This window comes from Artibeus jamaicensis, unplaced genomic scaffold (assembly GCF_021234435.1).
Source record: "Artibeus jamaicensis isolate MK-2021 breed Jamaican fruit bat unplaced genomic scaffold, CSHL_Jam_final contig_233, whole genome shotgun sequence".
Lineage (NCBI taxonomy): Eukaryota > Metazoa > Chordata > Mammalia > Chiroptera > Phyllostomidae > Artibeus > Artibeus jamaicensis.
Genome location: NW_026521486.1, coordinates 41,095,326 through 41,118,841, shown reverse-complemented (window position 1 = coordinate 41,118,841; position 23,516 = coordinate 41,095,326). Strand labels below are relative to the sequence as shown.

The 23,516-nt window shown below is 33.3% G+C and overlaps 1 protein-coding gene across 1 annotated transcript in view; it reads left to right on the top strand.

The window, feature by feature from the left end:
• The window catches only part of ABCD2 (ATP binding cassette subfamily D member 2), a 55,253-nt gene that overhangs the window by 9,428 nt on the left and 22,309 nt on the right, over positions 1-23,516 (top strand). The window contains exons 3-6 of the mRNA XM_037139709.2: positions 2,015-2,130; positions 5,124-5,292; positions 5,881-5,975; positions 9,716-9,861. Of these exons, the coding sequence (XP_036995604.2) occupies positions 2,015-2,130; positions 5,124-5,292; positions 5,881-5,975; positions 9,716-9,861 (526 nt within the window). The remainder of the gene's footprint in view (positions 1-2,014; positions 2,131-5,123; positions 5,293-5,880; positions 5,976-9,715; positions 9,862-23,516) is intronic.

Here is a 23,516-nt window from a genome sequence, read left to right as displayed (position 1 = left end):
CTATAAGCTAATACTATTCTTAGAGCTTTAACTGATAACGGCAATTTACTATTTTGGTAACTTACTGAAAATCCTTTGGTAATTATTTTTTGTGACTTATTTAAATTTTTCAGACACTTAAAAGTGTTTGAGAGTGTCTACACTTTTTTCCCAGTATATTTATCCAATCATATCTTTCATTTCTCATTTATACCAGCAATCAAAGCCTTTCTTTTTCCATTCTTCAAGGAAACTAACTTCATGGGAAATAATGATAGTTCACTAGAGTAGTGCTTAATGGGAGAGACCACATTGGATTACCATAACAGGTGCCAATGAACTCATGGTGATTCTCATATTCAAACAAAATCAATGCCTGACAACAACCTACACTGTATTTTGACCAAGGTACTTATCATTCTCTTGGCATTCCTTGAAATTTACCTTCTCTGTGCCATTGCTTATGCTATATTTGTGATGTGTTCAAGTTGTATGTGGTCTTCAAGGCCTCCCACAGAGTCTATTCCTCCATGAAGCATTTCCTATCTCTTGCAGCAAGACATGATTTTCACCTCCTTCAAACACTTCACATTAACTGTCATAATAGGCTTCCCAGCTTAGTTATTTGGGAATTTGGTTTCTCTCTCTTACCAAACTGTAAGCTCCCTCAGGAAAGAGTTTTAAATAACATTTACCCATGCACCCCCTATAGCACCTTACCTAATTCCTTGCACAACTAGGTGTTCAGCAAATGTCTGCTGAGTGAATTTTACTTATGCACCGATCCCTTTGAAACTCAGCTGAGATATCTATGAGCAAGGAAAGGTGAAAGTGCCTGGCAGTCCTACTGGGGCACAAGTTAAATAATTGTTGAGAAAAAAAACCCTTCACATTGAGATAAATCAAAGAGATATAAATATTAAAGTGGGTATGGATATGTTATCATTCTAATTTCTACATTAACTCACAGTATTTAATTTAGAACTTTTAAGATAATCTGGTCCTATAGAAGGACCAGATAGAGGATTAAGTTAATGGAAAGATTAAAGTAATGACCTAGAGAGAATAATTTTGAAGAATAAGAGTAAATCGAGTAGATGTGCAATAACAACAATAATAACTACAGAAAATAAGAACAACTAACTATTACTTCCTGCATCATAGATGAGAAAATAGGCATAGAAAGGATAAAGTAGCTTTCTCTACTCACCTCAGTACTTGCCAGTAAGTAGTAGAGCCTGGATTCAAACCTAGTCTGACTCCTGACACTTAACTATAATTTTGCATTGACAGTAACTTGGGATATTCATCTATTAATTCATTTAATACACATTAAGTAGCATTATGTGCTAGACAGACACCTTCTGAGTATTAGAAATAAAGAATAAAACACAGTTCTGACCCTTAAGGAACTTACAGCCTATTAAAAAACCTGGGCAGGGGTTTCCACGGAAACCTGTACTAAAGAATTAACTCTTGAAGAAAGAACTAGGTGGAAAAGGAATGTAAGTATGTTAAAGTAAGAAGAAAACATATGTACAGATATCAGAGGGTAAACAGAATATCGCATGTTTGGGGAGCTGCTGTACTGTAAGGTAAAGGTTTTTGAAGCAGGTAGACAGAGGCTAATTTGCATTGCTATTAAAGGAACCACACTTGAAATATTAGCTTATATTATAGTCAGTTGACTTTTATTGACCAAGTAAGTAGTATTTTATTGTCTAGCTACAATAAGGGCAGGAATTATATTTGGAAAGAATTGAAAGAATACTCAGTGAAAATAGTCTTAATACCTATAGATTTAATTGTTCTAACTATTTTTCTAGAAGAATAAAACAAAGGGAGCTTTAAATACAATCTGGTACAATTACTGTATTTTTAATAATTAATTAAATGTCTAGGAGATTGCTAATACTATTGAAAAATTTACATAAGGCTGTTGTAGCCACAATTTCATCTATATACAAAAAAACATTTAGTTACTTAAAAAAGTAACTAAATCTATAAATAGATTTGTATTTGTTTTTATATTTAGAGGATGGCCAAAAACAGGCTATGGTTAGTGAACGGACAGAAGCTTTTACCACTGCTCGAAATTTATTGGTCTCTGGAGCTGATGCTATTGAAAGGATTATGTCTTCATACAAAGAGGTACTTGCATTTCTTGTCAGTTTGATTAAAGTAAAATATGTGAATATCAAGCAAGATATGTTATTAGATATTCAGATATACTTAATATTTCGGAAACATATCTTTTCTCCGTCAAAAATTGTGAAGAGTATAATCAAGGTAAAGGATAGCAATTTCCAAATGTATACCCAAGTGTTATTACCCTTTAATTTTTGCATTACCGATTCTGTTTATTTCAGACTCTCTTTGCCCACTCCATCTTGAAGCTTGGTCTACTAATCCATTGCCTTCTACCTTTCTTTAATTGACTTCTACATTTGATTTTGGATTTTTTTCTATACAAATATATTTATCCAGGTTTCTTTTAAATCTGTATTTTGTTAATCCTTAGCTCTGTTTTTACACTATCAATTGTAATTCCTCTTTTTCAGCCTGTATGTGACATATTTATTTTTAAATTAAAAAAAAAGTCCTTAGGTGTAGATTCTGGAGTCAGAGTTCCTAAATTTAAATTCTTGCTCTAGTATTTATACATTATATAAACTTGATCAAGTTCTTTAACCTCTGTTTCTATTTCCTTGCCTGTTAAATGGAAATAATGAGAGCATTGGATTTATCAAATTATTGTGAGTTGATACATGTAGAATATTTAAAACAATATATATTAAATGCTCAATAAATGTTACTTAATAATATTGCTTATTTACCTTGCAGACTTTTACTCATTCTTCATGACAAGTCTAGCCTCAACAAGCACATATAAAATGAGCTTGTGATTCCACCTTTTTCCTGCCTTCCCTGTAGATTCTGGGTATCCCTTCTTTGTGTCCACAGTACCTGTGGTACATTCCCACTTTAGAATAGTCTATCTTCTGCACCACACCTTGAGTGAAAAACAGGAATTCTTGCTCATTTTTAAATTCCAAATATCCATTTTAATAATTGGACTATTGTCTGTGGTCAGTAAATATTTGTTGAAGAATAGTATTAAGATCTGCAGATAGTACAGGGTGAAGATTACAAATCACTTTATTCAATTGAAATATTAGTCATAGTACTCCCACAGATAGTCATTCTAACTATTTAAATCCCCTTCTGGCTTTGTATCGATATAAATTGCCAGATAAACATGATAAAGTTAGGAGCCTATGAAATCAGCCTTGAATAAACCGTATAACATAGTTATAAATACTGTGATTTGCTGACAAAACTTTCAATTTTATTCAACAACTGATTAATTAAATTGAATTTTTTAAGTAAAAACAGTTATTTAAGGCCACATACCAAAACAACTCAATTTAATTTTTTTCAAATAGTAAGTTTGAAAATCTGAAGACACAGTTTGGGGGATTTTTTTATATAGTATATGACATGTCATTAAAAGCAAATGACAAACAAAGATGTTATCCACATTGTATTAGAATGCTTTGCTATGTAAGTCACAGAAAGAGCATCAGTTGGTTTTTCTAGGTCATCTTCAACACTGTAAATAATTGCATTGCTTTATTTTGCCTGCATGTGCTTTGAATCATAGAATGTTCACTGCCAAACACTCTTACTACTTCTGTGACAGCATATGAAAGCAACATGCATTCTCTGCTAGCTTCAAGAACAAATTTTCTTTTTAGAGTCCCAAGGCAAATCCTCTGTCTTATATACCAAAGTATGTAAGACACAGACACCTTCACAGGTGCCTACTCTTTCACAGGCACCTTCTCAGTATTTTTCAGTCTCTCTTTGCCCACTCCACCTTGAAGCTTGGTCTACTAATCCATTGCCTTCTACCTTTCTTTAATTGACTTCTACATTTGATTTTGGATTTTTCTGTACAAATATGTTTATCAGGTTTTTAAAAATCAGTATTTTATTAATCCTTCCCTCTGTTTTTCTTGGGAACTCAAGAGATTCTTCTAAATAACATTTAAGAAACGATTCTTTAAATAGTTATAACACTGACATATACAAATGAAATACTAGTCTAATTATACCACAGAGACATGTGGTAGAGGCTTTAAACAATAACACCTACTCATTTACTGCTTCAGTTTTGCACCAAAAGTCTTCTCTAAATATCAGCATTGTTGTATGATTTCGCAAATAATTGTTTAAGAAACATTTGTTAGTGGCATGCCTTGCTTACTGGTACCAACTTTCTAGTCAACATTTCCGCAAGGGCGTGAATGACCTTTGTGCTGTCCTTCTCCCTGAGAAAGATGGCCTTGACAGGAGATGAGTCACATTTTACAGCACCTTGATAGCAAGGTGTTCTTTTAATAGAAAAAAAAACCTGGAGATTCGGTCTAAATTGGACAATTGGCAGAACAGGAGCAAGATACCACTGAACTAAAGCGGAGATTTATCTCATTTTATAATTTCTCCTAGAAAAAAGTCATAGTTAATGGTTTTCTTTGGGCATGGCATATATATTATGCTTGGCTTGAAAAGAAGTTGAATTGTGGGATTTGGACTGAAAATTATTTGAAGTTTTCATCAAGCTCACCCCCAATATTGGTACCCTCTAGAAGAGGTATTTTCTCTTGGCAAGCTTAGGAATTTTGATAAGTGATTTGACTCATAAACATTAATTTTATAATAAATCATTTTTTTCAATTTTAAAAAGATACAAAATAAAGAATTATTATGTCATTGAATTAACTTAAGCTTTTCACAAAACTAATTTTCTGGAAATGAAATTTCTCATATAAATAAGGGTTAAATCAGAAATTTGAATGAAAGGTTTTTAAGTTTCACTAATACACATATTCTGAAGTCTTTACCTTTCATTTTTGAACCTTGATTTGAGTGAATAACTTTTAATGTATTTTATAATTCCAACCAAACTCACATTGACACTTGTTATGTTGCTGTCTTGGCAAGCTTTTTACTGTTACTTGTTTTAGTTACCACATGTCTTATCTATTTCTCATGATTAATAAAATAGTACCTATGAGGTTACATAAGAGGCTTAGAGGATGGGTGTGTTAACTCTATTTTATTTTTTGTGTTGGTTTTAGGTCACTGAATTAGCAGGCTACACTGCTCGAGTATACAATATGTTTTGGGTCTTTGATGAAGTAAAAAGAGGCATTTATAAGAGAACTGCTACCATACAAGAATCTGAAAATCAGGACAAGAATGGAGCTACCATAGAATTACCCCTCAGTGACCCATTGGAAATCAAAGGTTTTAAACTCAAATGTTTTTTGTATATTTAAGTATTTATCAACAGAACCAAAGCTCTTTAGATGGTAGCTTTTAATTGTTAAAAGGGACCAACATTTAGTAGACAGCTATTCCTAGAGTTAGTGTTGGGATTTGAGGAGTGGTGGCTAGCATTACCATAACTGGAGCTAATGTCCTGTTGTTCTTCCTCATTCTGTGTCCTCATATGTTTGCTTATCATATTTTTAAAAATTGTATTATTCTGTGTCTTCCTTTTTCATAGCATTGCGTTTCTTCAGTTGGAAAGGCTAATTTAGAGAAATATGTAGTTATAAAGAGAATGGCTCTGATAGAGTTTGGCTTTGCTCTCTTGATTTTAACATAAGATTATTGCAAAATGTTTCTGAGAGAGATTTCCCAAGTAGATGTGTCACAATGTTCCAATTACATTAAAATTTGCTTTAAATATAAATATATATTTACATCTATTTCTATGATTTGTTACTGTGAATTATCTTTAACACAAATTTATCTATTTTGCTACATTAGACTTTATTTTGCAGTGGGATATGATAGTTTTTGTAACTTAAACTGATCCTTAACTTACAGGAAAAGTTATTGATGTGGATCATGAAATTATCTGTGAAAATGTTCCCATAATTACACCAACGGGAGAAGTGGTGGCTTCCAGGCTGAACTTCAAAGTAAGATGATAATTCAAGAATCCTCTGATTGTTGCCATGACACTAATACAGAACAACTCAGAATTCATATACCTTAAGTTAAATACTTGGAGGAGCATATGGAAAGGAGGGGAGATCCAGAAAGGTATGCACAGTGGCTCAATTACAGAAGCAGTTACTTCCTCAGAAAGCAGGGGAAAAAATTTGACTTCTACTGCTTTAGTGCCAGGTTAAATATTGATATTACAGTGCGCTGAGAGCCCACACTAGGTAACTTTTGGGAGCAATTGGAAATTTTCTCAGAATTAACATTTGAAAATAAAATTTAATTTTGTTCCTTACAGGTAATACTCAAAAACTACAAGCCTGTATTATAATATGTTTACTGAAATATGATGATAAAGGTCATTAGCATGTTTACTTCTGTTAATACATAGTCTCTAAATTTAATTTATATTTTAAATAATCACACCTTCTATTAGGGAAAAATAAGATTCATGGATCGGAATTTAGTTTTTAGCTCTGTTGAGAATGAGCTGTTATTTAACATATTATGTCTTTACAAAAGTAAAGATTGCAAAAATGTAAAGACAGTTGGTTAATAAAGCTGAGGTCCTGGTTCAAAGCACTATAAAATTCAAACATACATTTTGGAATTCAAGTACATATAATTTGCTGATAAGCATTAGTGATTCTAATGAAGGCATATGAGCTTTAGTTCAAACACAGACATGTTTGGACTTGATGAGAGAATTACAAACATGACTATGCATCTTCTAATGATTTTGGTACGGACCTTGGAGTCAAGGTTTAATTAGAGATGTATTTACAAACAAATAAGAGCCCTGGAAAAGGATGAGAAATACTGAAAAGGGAAAATTCTGTGCTAATACATATTAAAAAATTGTATTTTAACTACTATTCGATGAGGTTTTATTTATCCATAGAATTCTTTAATTATTTGGACTTGAACATGGGTACCAATTAGGTGCTAAAGGTACACCCTAATCTTAAATAGATTTGAAATGAAACATTTGAGAAGCATACGTGAAATGTTTATTTATTAATAGTTTTACAATTTGTAACTTAGGACTTTTTGTACAGAGGGTTTTTTTGGGGGGGTCAGGTTAGGTTTCATAATATCAATTCTTATTGTTCCACTTATTGAAAGGAGTGATAGTCTTGAATTCTGCCACACCATTTCTGTAATTGGAGTGCAGTTTATTTTTACATAAAATGTTTAAATAATCTAATGAAAGTGTCCTATACATTTTGGAGTTTTACAAAGATATATGTTACTATAGTACACTTTTTAAATAATTGTTTATTTTTGACTCAGACAAGAATCTTGTCTAAAGTCTAAGATCCCTAAAATAAAATAGAAAGTTCTATCTCCTCTGCATGGATTGACAAACAGATTTTTAGAAGAAAAGATTCTCATCCTTTTTGTTGGCCTTTCAGAATTAAAAAAAAAACATTCAGAGAAGAAAATTCAATAAATGTGGAAATTCTTTTTACTTCAAACTCACTGCTTACTAAATATCAGAAAACATGCTAAAACTATGAATGTAGACAAGTCTGTTATGATTCAAAATGTGCTAAATTTCTGGGAGTTCCTAACAGAGGAATGAATGACCCTGTTAAAATATTTTGTGAATGTGCCTTTTGCCATGGTACATGCCTTTAAAAAAATCACTTGGGAAATATTTATGCTTCTACAAAATTCACTTCCTAAATTCTCTCTCTAGTCAAAGAGCACAACAAATCACAAATTAATTTTTTCTGGGCTCTTCCTAGGACTTTCCTTGAACTTGAGTCTATCAAAATAGCATTTTAGTTTGGCTAAAATTAAACAGAAAAAAAGGTCTATTGTCAGATTTTATAGACTCAAGCTTGCTCTGTCTCCTGCCCCTGTGGTGGCTTCTGTCTTTGTTGCCTAGAGCATCTTTCCCCAAATGGGACTGGTTGTTTATTGTCACCCAGGCTCAACCAAAATGTTAGCTCCTAAAAGAGTGTTTTTCTGACCACCCAATCAAAAGAAGCACCCCACCAACCTCACAGTGCCACCATCTTTCCCTAAAAATTTTTCTCTTTGGCTGTCATAATAGCATTTATTGCTACTTGCATTTTTGTTCATGCGTTCATTGTCATCTTTCCAATTGGAATGTAAGCTCCATGAGAACAAGGACTTTGTCTTGACCAACTCTGTATCCACTGTGCCTAGAAGTATGTCTGGCACATGACAGACATTCAGTCAATGTTTGCTAAGGAAAGTCTAATGATTTAGACAGGATATGAATCTGAACCATTTTTGCTTTGCATATACTTATATGCATTCCTAGTTCCTCTATCTAACCTCCATACCAACACTTTTTTTCCCTTCCCATTCTCCTTCTGCCCCTCTTTCCACTGCCTTCTTTCAACAAAAAGATTTCAGCTTATGTTATACAAGCAAATGAGTCAAGGACGTACATGGAACTGGTTGACCCCTTACACTGACATAATGCCAGTAACATAATGCTCTTTCATTTTCGAGTTTGTAATATGATGTGTTCCACATCACTGATTCTTAGATAGTTGTATCCATATTATACAAAGACATGTCTATAGATATACTGTAATTTCTTTCATACTATATTTATTTTTAAATAACCGATTATGAAATATCATTTGTTCTTAGTAGGTCAAATTTTTAATGGTGTTTCTTTTCCTTGTTCTTCACAATACTCTTTAAATACCATGGTAAGACAATTTTCAGTCATACTGTGTAGAATGGCAACTCATGATATTTACCTGTTTAAATTTAAATGGTAGATGATAGATTCTATAGGTGAGAATCTAACTGGTAATGAATAAGTATTTTTTATTTTATTATAACTGTATATATGTACTATATACACACACATACACAGAGTCCAGCACAAACACCCCTTTTTATTATAAAATATTTTATTACAAAATCATAAGCATGTAATTCTGTAACATAACAATATCACATTCAAGCGTACCATATGACATTTTAGGTGAAATGTTCAAATTAAATCTATAAATTATCACACCCATATTATTACCCTACCCACCACACTGAAGCAGGTGTTACTTCTGTTGGATCCTGTATATTTATTTTAATGCATCCTAGGCATAAGACTAAATGACAGTCCTCTTGGTTTTCTGTCTCTTGGTTTACTAAACATATTTTATCTGTGAACAAAGCAGAAATGGAGTAAATTTATTTCCTTGATTATGGGCTTGTATGATTTCTATATTTCAGACTGCTGGAATAAAAAATTAAACAACCCAGCTGGCTCCTAGACAAACTATGTTGGAATTAGGTGATAATTCCAACTGACATATATAACAAAGTTGTATTTGTATTCTATATGAAGTTGATCAGACATTAATATAAATAAAATGAAATATAATATACTTTAATTTAAATTTTGTTTTCTGTTTTCCACATGGTTGTGTATTTACATATGTACATAGAATCTGATTCCAAGACCTCAAGTAAAATTGTGGAAAGCCCGGTGTTCATTTCAAGCACATTAATTTTCTTTAAGATTGAATTAATTTATGATACTTTTAGCTTCAGAGCATTGTGAAAGCCAAATTTGATGCTGTTGATCCTGATTTATTTTTCTTGATTCCTCACCCATCCAGGTTATCATGTGTTTGAAAGGTTTTTAAAAAACCACTTTAAAGTGCTGCCAAGTGAAATTATTTTTAAATATTGCAGTTTGTAATTTTCTTTCTTACTTTAGGTACAAGAAGGAATGCATCTTTTGATAACTGGTCCCAACGGTTGTGGGAAAAGTTCTCTCTTCAGGATTCTAAGTGGGCTTTGGCCTGTGTACGAAGGTGTCCTCTATAAACCGCCTCCCCAACACATGTTCTACATTCCACAAAGGTAGGCGAAATTGTTTATATCACAAGAAAAAATTTCCTTTTGCTCTTTAATTATGTTGATTCCTTAGGTTCTTCAGTGTGTAGTCTTTAAGCATGTTTTCATTGAGAGAAGCTATTAAAGGAAATTATCTATTAGGATAAATGTTAAAGAACAAGAGTATTAAAAATAACTATAGCTAGTGTGATTTGTTAATAAATACATAATATAAAAAGAAATAAATTGCCACATTAAAACATAAAAGGGTCTCCCTGATGTAGCTCAGTGGGGGCTGCGAACCAAAGGGTCGCAGTTTCGATTCCCAGACAGGGCACGTGCCTGGGTTGTGGGCCAGGTCCCCAGTGGAGGCCATGTGAGAGGCAACCACATATTGATGTTTCTTTCCTTCCTTTTCCCCCTCCCTTCCCCCTCTCTAAAAATAAATAAATAAAATATTTTTAAAAACATAAAAGGGAGTGAGTAAAAGGGTACAAGTGTTTGTATGCAGTTGAAGTTAAATTATTATTATAAAACAGACTATTATGTTCTATATAAGCCTCATGGGAACCAGAAATCAAAAACATTTGGTTGATTCATAATAGATCAAGGGAAGGGAATCTGAGCACGCCACTCCAGAAAACCACCAGTTCACAAAGCAAGGTTGCAAAGAAGAAGAAAGGAACAAAACAGCTAACAAACATAATGAGATGGCATTAGTAATTCCTCAACTGTAGTAATTACTGTCAATGTTAGTGGGATGAATTCTTCAAACAAAAGGCATAGGGTGGCTGGATGGATTGTTTAAAAAAGCAAGAACCCACTAGATGCTGCCTGTAAGAAACTCATTTCAGTTTAAGGACACACATAGAATGAAAATGAAGGGATGCAAAAGGATATTTTCTGCTAGTGGAAATCAAAACAAAGAAGGAACAGCTATATTTATATCATTAAAAATAGACTTTAAGCCAAAAATTGTAGCAAGAGAGAAAGAAAGTCATTATATAATGATAGTGGGGTCAATTCATCAAGAATACGTAGCAACTGTAATATATATGGCACCAATATTAGAACATCTAAATATATGAAGCAAATACTAACAGATCTGAAGGGCGATAGAATACAATAATAGCTGGGGTCTTCAATAACCCACTTTCAACAGCAGATACATCATCCCAATAGAAAATCACAAGGAAACATTGAATCTGGACCACACTTTAGGCAGAATGGACTAACAGACATTTCATGCAACAGAATGCACATTTTTCACAAGTATGCATGAAGTATTTTCTAGGAAGATCATATGGTAGGATACAAAACAAGTCTTAGCAAATTAAAGATTGAAATGACACCAAGAATTTTTCCCATCACTATAGTATAAAACTACAAATCAGTAACAGGACAAAAGCTGGAAATTTTACTGATATGGGGAAATTGAACAACACACCCCTGAGCAACCAATAGGTCAAAGAAGAAATCAGGAGAGAAATAAAAAATGTCTTGAAACAAGTGACAAATGCAAAAACAACATACCAAATCCACAGGGAGCTGCAATAGCAGTTCTAAGAGAACCATATAAAGCAACAAATACCTACATTAAGGAAAAAAAATGGTATCTCAAATCTAATTTTATACCTCAAGGAACTAGAAAAAGAAGAATAAAGTCCAAAGTTAGCAGGAGGTAGGAAATAAAAAATATTGGAGTAGAAATAGATTAAAAAGAATCCAGAAAAAATAGAAAATATTAACAAAATTAAGAGTGATTCTTTGAAAAGATAAACAATATTGACATTTAGCTAGAGTAACAAAGAACAAAAGAAAAAAGATTCAAATAAAATCAGAAATGAAAGAGGAAACATTACAATTTATACCACAGAAATACATAGTATCATGAGAAACTACTATGAACAAATGTTTGATAACCTAGAAGAATTGGAGACATGCCTAGAATTATATAGCTTACCAAGAGTCATGAAGAAATGGAAAATTTGAACAGATCAATAATCAGTAAGAAGATTGAATCAGTCATCAAAAATCTCCAAAAAAAGAAAAGCCCAGGCTAGTTGGTTTCACTGGTGAATTCTGACAAACATTTAAAGAATTAATGACCATCTTCTCAAACTCTTCCAAAAAATAGAAGAGGAGGGACATTCCCAAACTCATTTTATAAGGCCAGCATTACCATGATACCAAAACCAGATAAGAAAATTACAGGCCAATATCTCTGATGAATAAGATGCAAAAATTCTCAACAAAATATTAGAAAACCAAATGTAATATAATAGCTCATTAAAAGACTCATACCATGATCAAGTGGGATTAATCCCTGGGATCCTAGGATGGTTTAGCATATGCAAATCAATAAATGTGATGAATCACAGTAATAGAATAGAGATTAAAATTGTATGATCACCTCAATATATGAACAAAAAGCATTTGATAAAATACAACATGCTTTCATGATAAATTCTCAACAAAGTGGGTATAGAGGGAGCATACCTGGACATGATAAAAGTCACTTGCAACAAACCTACAGCTAGTATAATATTCAACAGTGAAAGGTTGAAAGCTTTTCCTCTGAGATAGGGACAAGATAAGGGTGCCCACTCTCATACTCTTATTCAACATAGCACTGAAAGTTTTCACTGGAGCAGTAGGGCAAGATAAAGAAATAAAAGACATCTGCATCAAAAGGATAGAAGTAAAATTGTCTATGTTTGCAGATGATATGATCTTACATATAAATTTCTTAAAGACTCCATCAATAGCATTCAGAAAAAATTAACAAGTTTAGTAAGTTGTAGGGTATGAAATCAACATGCAGATATCAATTGTGTTTCTATACACTAACAAACTATTTGAAAAAGAAAGAAAACAGTCTTATTTACATTAGGATGCAAGACAATAAAGTTCTTAGTAATAAATTTAACTAAGGAGGTGAAAGATCTATACACTGAAACCATAAGACTTTAATGAAAGAACCCAACAAATTAAAAAGTATCCTCTGTTCATAGACTGGAAGGATATTGTTAAAATGTATGTACTTCCCAAAGCTATCTATAGAATCAGTGCAATTCCAATGTCATTGTTGACAGAAATATAAAAAACAACACTAAAATTTGTGTGAAACTACAAATCACATGAAGTACTGAAAGAAATCCTGAGAAAGAAGAACAAAGCCAGAGGCATCACATGTCCTGATTTCAAACTTATACTACAAAGCTGTAGTCATCAAAACAGTATGATGCTGGAATAAAAATAAACATAGACTAATGGAACAGAATCAAAGGCCCAGAAATAAACACTTATTAATTAATATTTGAAAAAGGAGCCAAGACTGCTCAGTGAAGAAAAGATAGTCTCTTCAATAAACAATGTTGGGAAAACTGGATAATAACATACAGAAAAAAGTTAAATTGGACCCCTAGCTTATACCATTAATGAAAATGAACTCAAAATTGATTCAAGATATGAATATGAGAACTGAAACCATAAACTCTTAGAAAAAAACATGGGAAATAAGCTTCTTGATAATGGTCTTGGCAATGATTTTTTTGCATACAATACCAAAAGAACAAGCAACAGAAACAAAAATCAGTAAGTGGGGTTATGTCAAACTGAAAAGCTTCTGCACAGCTAAAGAGGCAATCAAAAAAATGAAACAGCAACCCACAGAATGGAAGAAAATATTTGCAAATCTTAGTCTGATAGCAGTTTAATATACAAAAAATATAGAAAGCCATAAAACTCAATAGAAAAAACAGTTCAATTAAAAAATGGGCAGTATTTCATAATTTCTTATGGCTGAGCAGTATTCCATTGTATATATGTACCACAACTTCTTTATCCAATCATCTGTCAAAGGACACTTCCATTGTTTCCATGTCTTGGCCACCATGAATAATTCTGAAATGAACATAGGGGTACATATATATTTGCAAATAAATGATGGACCTTGAGAATATTATGCTAAGCAAAGTAAGTCAGACAGAAAAAGTTAAGAAACATAAAATTTCACTCATATGTGAGATGTAAAATTGAAAGCAACAAATGAACAAATCAGAAAAACAAACAAACAAACAAAAACTCATAGACACAGACCATCCTATGGTGATTACCAAAGGAGAGGGAGATGGAACGGGGTAGTAAAGGGTAAAGGAAGCTGAATATATGATAAGGGAAGATGATTTGATTTTGGATGATGGGAACACAATGCAATATACAGGTCATATATCACAGATATATACACTGGAAACCTCATTAACCAATGTCACCCCAATAAATTTAATAATAAAAAATGTAAAAACCTGAGTTTGATTATTTTTCCTGCAAATATGTCATCTTAATGTTCTGGCTTACAGTCTTGCTTTCAGATTTGCAAAGAGTAAATACACAAATGCCTATTTAAATGTGCCTTTTGCATCTTTAATTAAAGTATAACAATATTTTCCACTGCAAAAATAAAAATAATTAAGTTAAATTAAAATATAAAAATGGGCAGAGGAACTAAGGGACATTTTTTTCCAAAGAAGATACACAGATGGCCATCAGGTATATGAAAATGTGCTTGACATCACTAACCATCAGCAAGACGCAAACCAAAACTACAATGACCTGTCCTCTCACACCTATTAGAATGACTGTCAGCAACAAAGACAAGGGATATCAAATGTTGGCAAGGATATGGAAAAAGGGAAACCCTTGTATACTTTTGATGGGAATGTAAATTAGTGTAGCACTACAGAAAACAGTATGGAGGTTCCTCCAAAACTTAAAAATAGAATTATTATAGGACCTTGCAATCCAAATTCTGAGTATTTATCCAGAGAACATGAAAACAGGACCTTCAAGAGAGATCTGTGCTCCCATGTTTATTGCAGCATTATTCACAGCAGCCAAGGGGTGGAAAAAACCTCAGTGCCCATCAACAGGTAAATGGAAAGAGAATATATATATGAGGATATATATATATACATGAGACTATCCTTCAGTCACAAGAAAGGAAATCCTGCCATTTGTGACATGATTATAAGTTGTGGGTATTGTGGTAGGTGAACTAAGTCAGACAAGGACAAATACTGTGTGATATCACTTATACGTGGTGTCTAAAAAGCTAAACTTAGAGAAACAGAATAAAATGGTGATTACGAGGGTCTGGAGAGCAGGCAAAAGGAGAGAGGTCGGTCAAGCATACCAACTTCCAATTAGAAGATGAGTAAATTCTGGGAATGTAATGTGCAGCATTGTGATTATTGTCGACAATAACATATTATATATTTACAAGTTATTCAGAGAGTATAACTTCAAAGGTCTTACCACAAAAAATGGTAATCATGTGATGTCCTAGAGGTGTCAGGCCTTAAACTTACAGAATGTTGTATGTCAGTTTTATCTTAGCAAAACCAAAAAAACACCACTGAACTATACACTTAAAAATGGTTAAGATGCGTCATGTTATGTGTCCTTAGGTTAAAGGTCAGAGTGGCAGTTGGGACAGGGAAGTGCATCAGCCCGACTTTGCCCTCAGAGAAACCTGTGTTATTTTGCAGCAGACATAAATCACTGCAAATATTTTTGATAGTTATGAAATTTGCTTTTGCCTAAGCAAAAGGTCAGCTGCAATTTAGTTAAGGAGAAAAATGAGAATGAAAAGTATTTTTGAAGGCTAAAAATGTTTCTTAATAATTACTATTAAAAGTAATTTTATCTTGATTTTAAAACTTTAGTTTAAATCAAGTTTAAAAACTTGATTTAAAAAGCTTTAGAAACATTACAATGTATATTTGGGTTTAAAACCTTTATGTTGAAGAAAAGCATAGAATTTAAATGTATATGTAAGATGGAGGCATAGGTAGAAATTCTTCGCTTCCTCACACAGCCCAAAGAAGGATAAACTAAGTCTCTAAATGTAGTATCTATTTCTTACATTCTAAAAACTGCTGATTTTTTCAAGCAACTTTGAAAATAATCTTAAAAGCTTTTATGATTTAAAAGGAAGCTGCTAAAACTGGTATTTCAAAATATTTCTCAGTAGACATTGTAAACATTTCTTCATAGGATATTCTCATTCATTAATATTATCTGATACTTCACTGAATTAATTTATAGTAATACAATATTGCTTTTAAATACTAGGTTGGCAGAAAAAAACTGTAAATTGAACATAAAATTTAGTCTTATGTACCTACATAATAAACTTCGTAAGTCACAAACAGACCTTTATAATAATTTCCCTGATTTTACTTCTGTGATTGAAAGACTTCCTTGCAGAGAATAGAGCTGTGTATGCAGCAATTAAATGTACATTAATTGTTATTTTCATTGGGAAAAGGAAGTGTTAAAGTTCATTTTGATACTGTCATGCAGTGTACAGAAGAAAAAAGTAAACTACTGAGGGAAAATATTCTAATCAAGCATATTAGGACACTTACATTTTTTAAACCAAGTCTCTAGAGAATGCTGGCATGGCTCAGTTTAAAAGCTGGGAAACATGAGCTACTAAGAAATTATGAAATCATTCTAGCAATGTTAATAATGAGACCCAGATAAAAGAAATCTGGGCCTTCATTCAAGAATACAAATAACAAGTTGTGGTAGATAAATTTGTTTCAAAACAGCTTTTTCTCTCATCTCATCTTTATTAATGATTGGATATGACAATTACTGGAATATTTCATAAGTTTGAACAAGGAAATATTTCACCTAAAATATAGATTTATCCACTCTAAATCTATGGTAAAATTCTTAGTCTTGTCAGATAGCACTTTAAAAAATATTTTGGCAATTTCAGGCTGTTTGAGACTGAATTTCCTGAGCAACGTGACTAAACTCCTTAAACTGATTATTAAAACTCATTGTTACTTATTGACCATCAGGAAAAGTCTTCTGCTTGAATGCAGATCTTGAATTTCTTTTATCAACTCTTGGTGCCGTTTCTCTATGTTTCCAACTAAAAGTAGATTTATGATCTCCTACTCTAACCTACTAATTCACTGATTTATGACCCATTAGTCACTTAGTAATTCCCTAGTATGTCTTTTGTCTTTAGCTATTAAAACCTCAAAAGCCCAATCCTTTATTGAATTGTTTAGTTCACCTCCTAACAAAATATTATTATATGCTAACACTAACCAAATGAAAAGTGAAACCTTCAGTAGAGGTTGGGGGAACAGAAAGCAAAGGAGAGAAAGAGAAGGAATGAGGGAGAAAAGAGAGGAAGTGATGGAGGGAGACTGGAAGGGAAAGAGGGAAGGCAGAAGACAAAAGGTATTTACTCAACAAAAGGTAGCCAAATCCTGGGTTCCCTTATACTACTTAAATACAAATCCTTCAGCGGATCATTTGAGGAGAGACATTACATATCTCCCCTCAGCAACAGTCTGCAGTTGGGCACCAACCCACCATGTAATTATGTTCCCAAAGCCCTGCTCTCACTCTCTTGGAACAAACATCTTGGGAACAAAGTTGTTACCATGACCTTACTACTCAGATACATGCACTCAGATCAACAAATCTGAAATAGATTCAGACTTCCCACAATTTTATATGAAAAGGAAACTTGTACAAATTTCATTCATCTTTGACTTGAAGTCTGAAAAGAAAAGGGGTCAGGAAAGTGAAAGGATTGACTATGGATTAAATTAAATTTGACTAAATGTTTTTTAAAAGAAAAAGGAAAGAGGAGGAGTGGAATGGATAGGATATTATATTTCATATCTTGGGGAAAATTACTGAATTTTGTTCCTTGTCAATATGCTACTATTTTATGTTATGTTATGTTATGTTATGTTATGTTATGTTATGTTATGTTAACCAGTATTTACTAAAGCCCTGCTAGAAAATACTACAGAGGATAGACAATGAGCAAGACACAGTTACTTACAGTATGGTGCACATGTTGAATTTGGCTTAAACAAAAACATGTGAGTAACTTCACTATAAGACTGAATAAGTGCATCCAAAAAAGGCAATAAATGTTATAGATGTTCAAAGTGAGAAAAAGCGTGAAAGAACAGTATGTCATTTGACCTGGGTTTTGAAAGCCAGGATTTTAATAGTTGTCATGAATTAGATATTTCTCCAATGTCTGAATAGATCAGAAATGCCACAGATTTCAGTCAGCACAAGTTATTAATTTTTGGTTTTTGGACATTTCTAAGCAGGGTTGTCCTGCACAGCCTCCATCCAATATACTAAGGTGAGAAAAGTAAATATTTATTAGATATATCTCCATTAATATTATGTCATTGGTGTATAGTGGAAATAATAGTGTCCATCCCCTAGGTCTTTAAGCATTGCTAAAGTTTTCTTTGAATTACTTTTTATTTTTTATTTTATTTTTATTGATTGAGACAGAGAGAGTGAGAGAGAGAGAGAAAAGATGGAGTGGAGGGAGAAGGAGACAGAGAATGAGAGAGATTTGTTGGTCCACTTATTTATAAATTCATTGGTTGATACTTGTATGTGCCCTGACCAGGGATCGAACCGACAACCTTGGTATATTGGGACAGTGCTCTAACCAAGTGAGCTACTCTGATGGGCTCTGAATTACTTTTTTACCTCCTCTAGTGTTTTGGGAGTCTGCCATTTCCTCTCTCTCTACCTTAGGAGCTCATCTGTTCTTTAGGGGTAAATGACAGTCTTATATGTTAAATTTTAGTCTGCCAATGCATCTTGAAAAACAAAAAAAATTATGAGAACTTGCTTCTATAACAGTCATGTTTTGTTTTCTTTTGTCAGAAGATATCTGAAATTATAAATAACATTTTATTTACCAGCTCAGTATTTGTTTACTAACTACTCCATTCACAGGGTAGTATATTCAAATACCATGTTACTTAATTTTTTGACAAAATGTAAATATTGCTTCATAAAATAGTTATGAATCATACTTGAATATTTAATGCATCATAATCCTAAATTTGGTTATAGATAGGAAGGAAAGCATGACTAATTAATTTACATAGCAAATTAAATATATATAACTTTACTTCTATCTTTTAATATATGAACAGTACATATTAATTATGCTCGGCATAAGTCATGCTAATAGAATATTTTAAATAATTAAATTGTAGTCCAAAGGGATTAGAGACTTTTTAAAATTTTTTTAAAGATTTTATTTATTTATCTTTAGAGGGGAAGGGAAGGAGAGAGGGAGAGAAATATCAATGTATGGTTGCCTCTTGTACATCCCCTGCTGGGAACTGGCCTGCAACCCAGGCATGTGCCCTGATTGGGAATCGAACCACAGTTGTTTAGTTCACAGGCCAGCACTCAATCTGCTGAGCTACACCAGCTGGGAGGGATTAGAGACTTTAAGAGTTATCCAACAGTTCAGAGCTAGGGTTAGACTTGGCTCTGAGTCTAACCCTGGCTCTGAAGAGACTTGTCTATAGAAAACAGACAAAAGTGTCTATTTTCTTCAACTTGTTTCCTTAGTAATAAGAGCTTATGACATGAAAGCCAGCATTTAATTCATGTTTTCTTTTATGGCATTTTTGCTCATGCCTTTAATGACATAGTCTGTGTGTTTTTTAAATAAACTGAGTTGATCATTGATTTTTATTTTGAGAATCTATGGCCTCTTGAGATAATTGACAGATCCTAGGGCATCTTGAGCAAGGGCTGAGCATCTCTGGCCTATTACTTTTTAAAAAATATTAATTTACAACATGTCAAGCAATTACTGTGTGCTCGTCACAATTTTAAACATATTTTTAAATGACTTTATTTATTTTTAGAGAGGGGGGAAGGGAGAGAGAAAAACATCAACATATGAGAGAAACATCAATTGGTTGCCTATTGCATGCATATCCCATCGGGGACCTGGCCTGCAACCCAGGCATGTGCCCTGACTGGGAACCAAACCAGCAACCCTTTGGTCTGCAGACCAGTGGTCAATCCACTGAGCCACACCAACCAGGGCTAAGCTTATTGTATGTTTCTAATTTTTGTGTGTGATAACCCGTAAGGTTGGTGTTAGTATCCCTAGTTTACAGATGAGAAAACAGAGAGGCTGAAATCATCCAGCTGATAAATGTTGGAACTAACAATGCAACTTAGGCATGTCAGACTCTAAAGTCACTTTGTCTTAGTTACTGCCTATAGCAGTGGACATGTCTCTGAAAAATTACTATTCTCTGGACTGACCTTTCAGATGAATGTCACCAGCTAGGGTTGGCTTGATCTGCTTAAATTGTACTAATATCAAGCTATTGTTTGGAAGCAGAGTCCTTTTACTGCTCAGTGTAGAAGGCAGTCCACGCCAATTTCAGCATAATGTTTATCATAGGTATGGTACTTGGCTTTCATTCATTAATGAAGCTAAGTTCTTGTATAAAAGTGAAATTTAAAAATATTTACACTATGGCCAAATCACTTTGAAATTAGAATATGTTCTTTATTCTTTTCTATTCTCCTAAAACCAGTTTTTCTGTACAATTTCAAGTGATCTCTCATTTATTTCCTTAACTTTAAATCAGACTTTTTCAAGAGATATTAAATAAGCAAATCTTAATTCTTACAAAGCATTATGGCATAAAAATCATTTTTAGGCTATATGTTGCTAAAAGAAGAGACTCTTTACAACAGAGCAAAGACTGTTACAAGGAATTCAGCAAAATGGACACAGCACTCAGGTAACACCAAAAATACCAGCTTAGGCACAACTGCACTGTACATTAAGATGTACGTGTGTCGAATGAGTTTTATCGATAATTTAAAAATCTGAACTTCCTTTTGAATTGTTTCTGTATGATTACATTCCAAATCTAGGATTTGGACTATGTTATATAACACCATTTAACCCACATACATAAAACCAGAGAATGACTGTTAAAAAACAGGAAGTACATGAGATCAGAGGGAGGTTAGAAGACCTAATTTGCCTCCTACGTCCATGGAAGAGAGGATGCCCTCATAGTAAAGTATTTTCAGTGAGATCCTTGCTTTTCTTTTTTTGTCTCAGGTCTCACATGAAAACAGGAGGAAGTGGTCTGGAAAAGGATCTAAGAAAAAATATGGAGGAATGTTAATCAAATATCTTGATCACTTTTTCCTGGATCTCTGGCTTTTGGGCTTTTTGATTCTTAATGACCCTCCAGGTGCCAGAACACATATAGACAGATCCTCAGCAGTACAAGGAGAGTGTTTATTTAAGGAAGATGCAGGTGCATGGAACTGGAAAGAATTATGCTGAGTGAAATAAGCCAGGTGGTGAAAGGCAAATACCATATGATCTCACCTTTAACAGGAACCTAAACAACAAAACAAACAAACAAGCAAGCAAAATATAAACAAAGACACTGAAATACAGAACAGACTGACAGTGACCAGAGGGAGAGAGGAGGGAATTTCAGGGGAAAAGAGGGAGCGTTTACAGGAACAAGTATAAAGAACACATGTAGAAAAACAAGGTCGGGGGGTGGAAACAGGAGGGAGGTGAGGAAGGGTGGGGTGGTGGGCTAGGATGGGAGTAAAAGGGAGAAAACTGTACATGAACAACAATTAAAATAAATTTTAAAAAAAGAAAAAAATAAGTAAGAGGCAGGCTAGCAAGGCCATTGCCTGAGTGGAATGTTGGTCTGAAAGGGCCACTGGAATAAAGGAAGAATGTGATGTGGCTTAATCCAGGTCTACTCATGGAGCCCAATACCTAATAGGTTATGTATACACTGGTCTTGCTCTCTCCAAATTAAGCAAGTCGGGGCTTCGAGAGTGGGAGTTGTCACTGGAACAGACTTTTGCCTATGTTATATGTGAGTCACTGTTGAACAGGTCTTTGTCGGATGTAAGCTAGAAAGGGCATCTGCATGTCTCTATGCATTGGTGGTATCCTATATGTACAATATGCCTATATGCCTACTCACATAGTGACTGTGCAACGAACCTTTAATGAATAATTGAATGGACTGATGAATGAACGTCTCCACAGACTTGGCTTCTACCACCAAATTAGTTTGGCTCCTTATACTAACTAATTAGGAAGCTAACTTTTTGTTGCTTGCACTAGACATGTCACATGATGCTCTTTAGGGTGGGAATACATTTTTGTCATTTAACATGTCTCTTTTCAAAGAAATTATCTTAGCTATGGAGAAGGTTCAGTAGTATGGCTGTAGCAAATTCACTTCTATTCCTTTGCAATATAACTATTAGACTCAAAACAAGTAAGCTTTGAATAAATATCTTTGGGCAATTAGCTGACAGAATTGTATAGTATACATTTTGGTACATCCTGTGTAGTAATTGTTACAGTTTAGGGTTTTTTAAAAATATTTATTTATTTATTTATTTATCTTTAGAAGGGAAGGGAAGGAGAGAGGGAGAGAAACATCAATGTATGGTTGCCTCTCATGTGTCCCCTGCTGGGAACTGGCCTGCAACTCAGGCATGTCCCCTGACTGGGAATCAAACCGCCGTCTGGTTTGCAGGCCTGTGCTCAATCCACTGAGCTACACCAGCCAGGGCTTACAGTTTAGTTCTTTAAAATCTCTTAAAAGGATCTATAAATACAAACATAATTTCCTATAGTTTTGTATTGCTTGAAAAAAATGTTGCTTTTTTCATATGTAACTCTTCTATGGGCTAAATTTTAAAAATAGTAATGGAAAAAATCTTGCACTGCATTTAAAAGTTTTCGTCATTATTAGGGAATACCACATGGAATTCTAATTTTTCAAGGTAGGTAAGTCAAATGTCAGAAATTTCATACAGTAATTTAATATAATGATATTCTTAACAAAGTTGACTTTTGAATAATTTATATTTTTATTAGCTTGCCTATACTTAGATTATTCCATTAATATGGGAAATGAGCACAGTCCCTGCTCTTAGGGTGTGCACACCTCTGCTTCGGCACCTAGAAATATCTTATGCTAGAGATGTAACTTCAGTAATAAGTAACTGTCTCCTTTTCAGTTGAGTATTTCTTCCTTTTGCTGCATATTTATTTAAAGAATATTAAGAATGACTTATGAATTGAGGAATGAAATCTTGTTTTTACTGTTCATAAAAAATTTTGATGACATGATTGGTTCAGCATGTATCAAGGATGTATGAATTATTAATAGCTAGAGTTGATAGCTTTCAGATTGCTAACTTCTCATTACTATGGCAACACAGCAGTTCCTAGCTGTACCTTATTCTTAAACTTAACACATGTCTTAAATATAGTTAAATTGCAGTGAACCTTTTATCAGTATTGTTCACAATACCTGTGAATATTTCAGATAATCATTCCAGAGACTTCGAGTACAAAGACCGAGTTGACATTTCTGCATGCTTCTTGTTCATTTTATCTTTGTCCCTGTTAAATAAAAAATTTGAGAATAATATACAAATGTACCAATATAAACCCTAATAAGTGTCAATATATTTTACCAAAACAATCGTAAACTGTCAATACTTAAAGAGACAAAAAAATGGAGAGTATAATACAAGTTATAAAAGTACCCAAGACATTTGTAACAACTTTAAAAAGCCATAAGCACTAGAACTGGATTTGATCTTAAATAATTTTACTGTAATTTTACCATTATGATTAATAGTTTTAGTTATAGATGCATTTAAAGGAATTTTATATTACAAAGAAAAATAACTATGATCATTGTTTAATGATAATTATTTAAACTACAGTATGACACCTATCAGTTTATTTCAATATTTTTCCCGCAACAAAT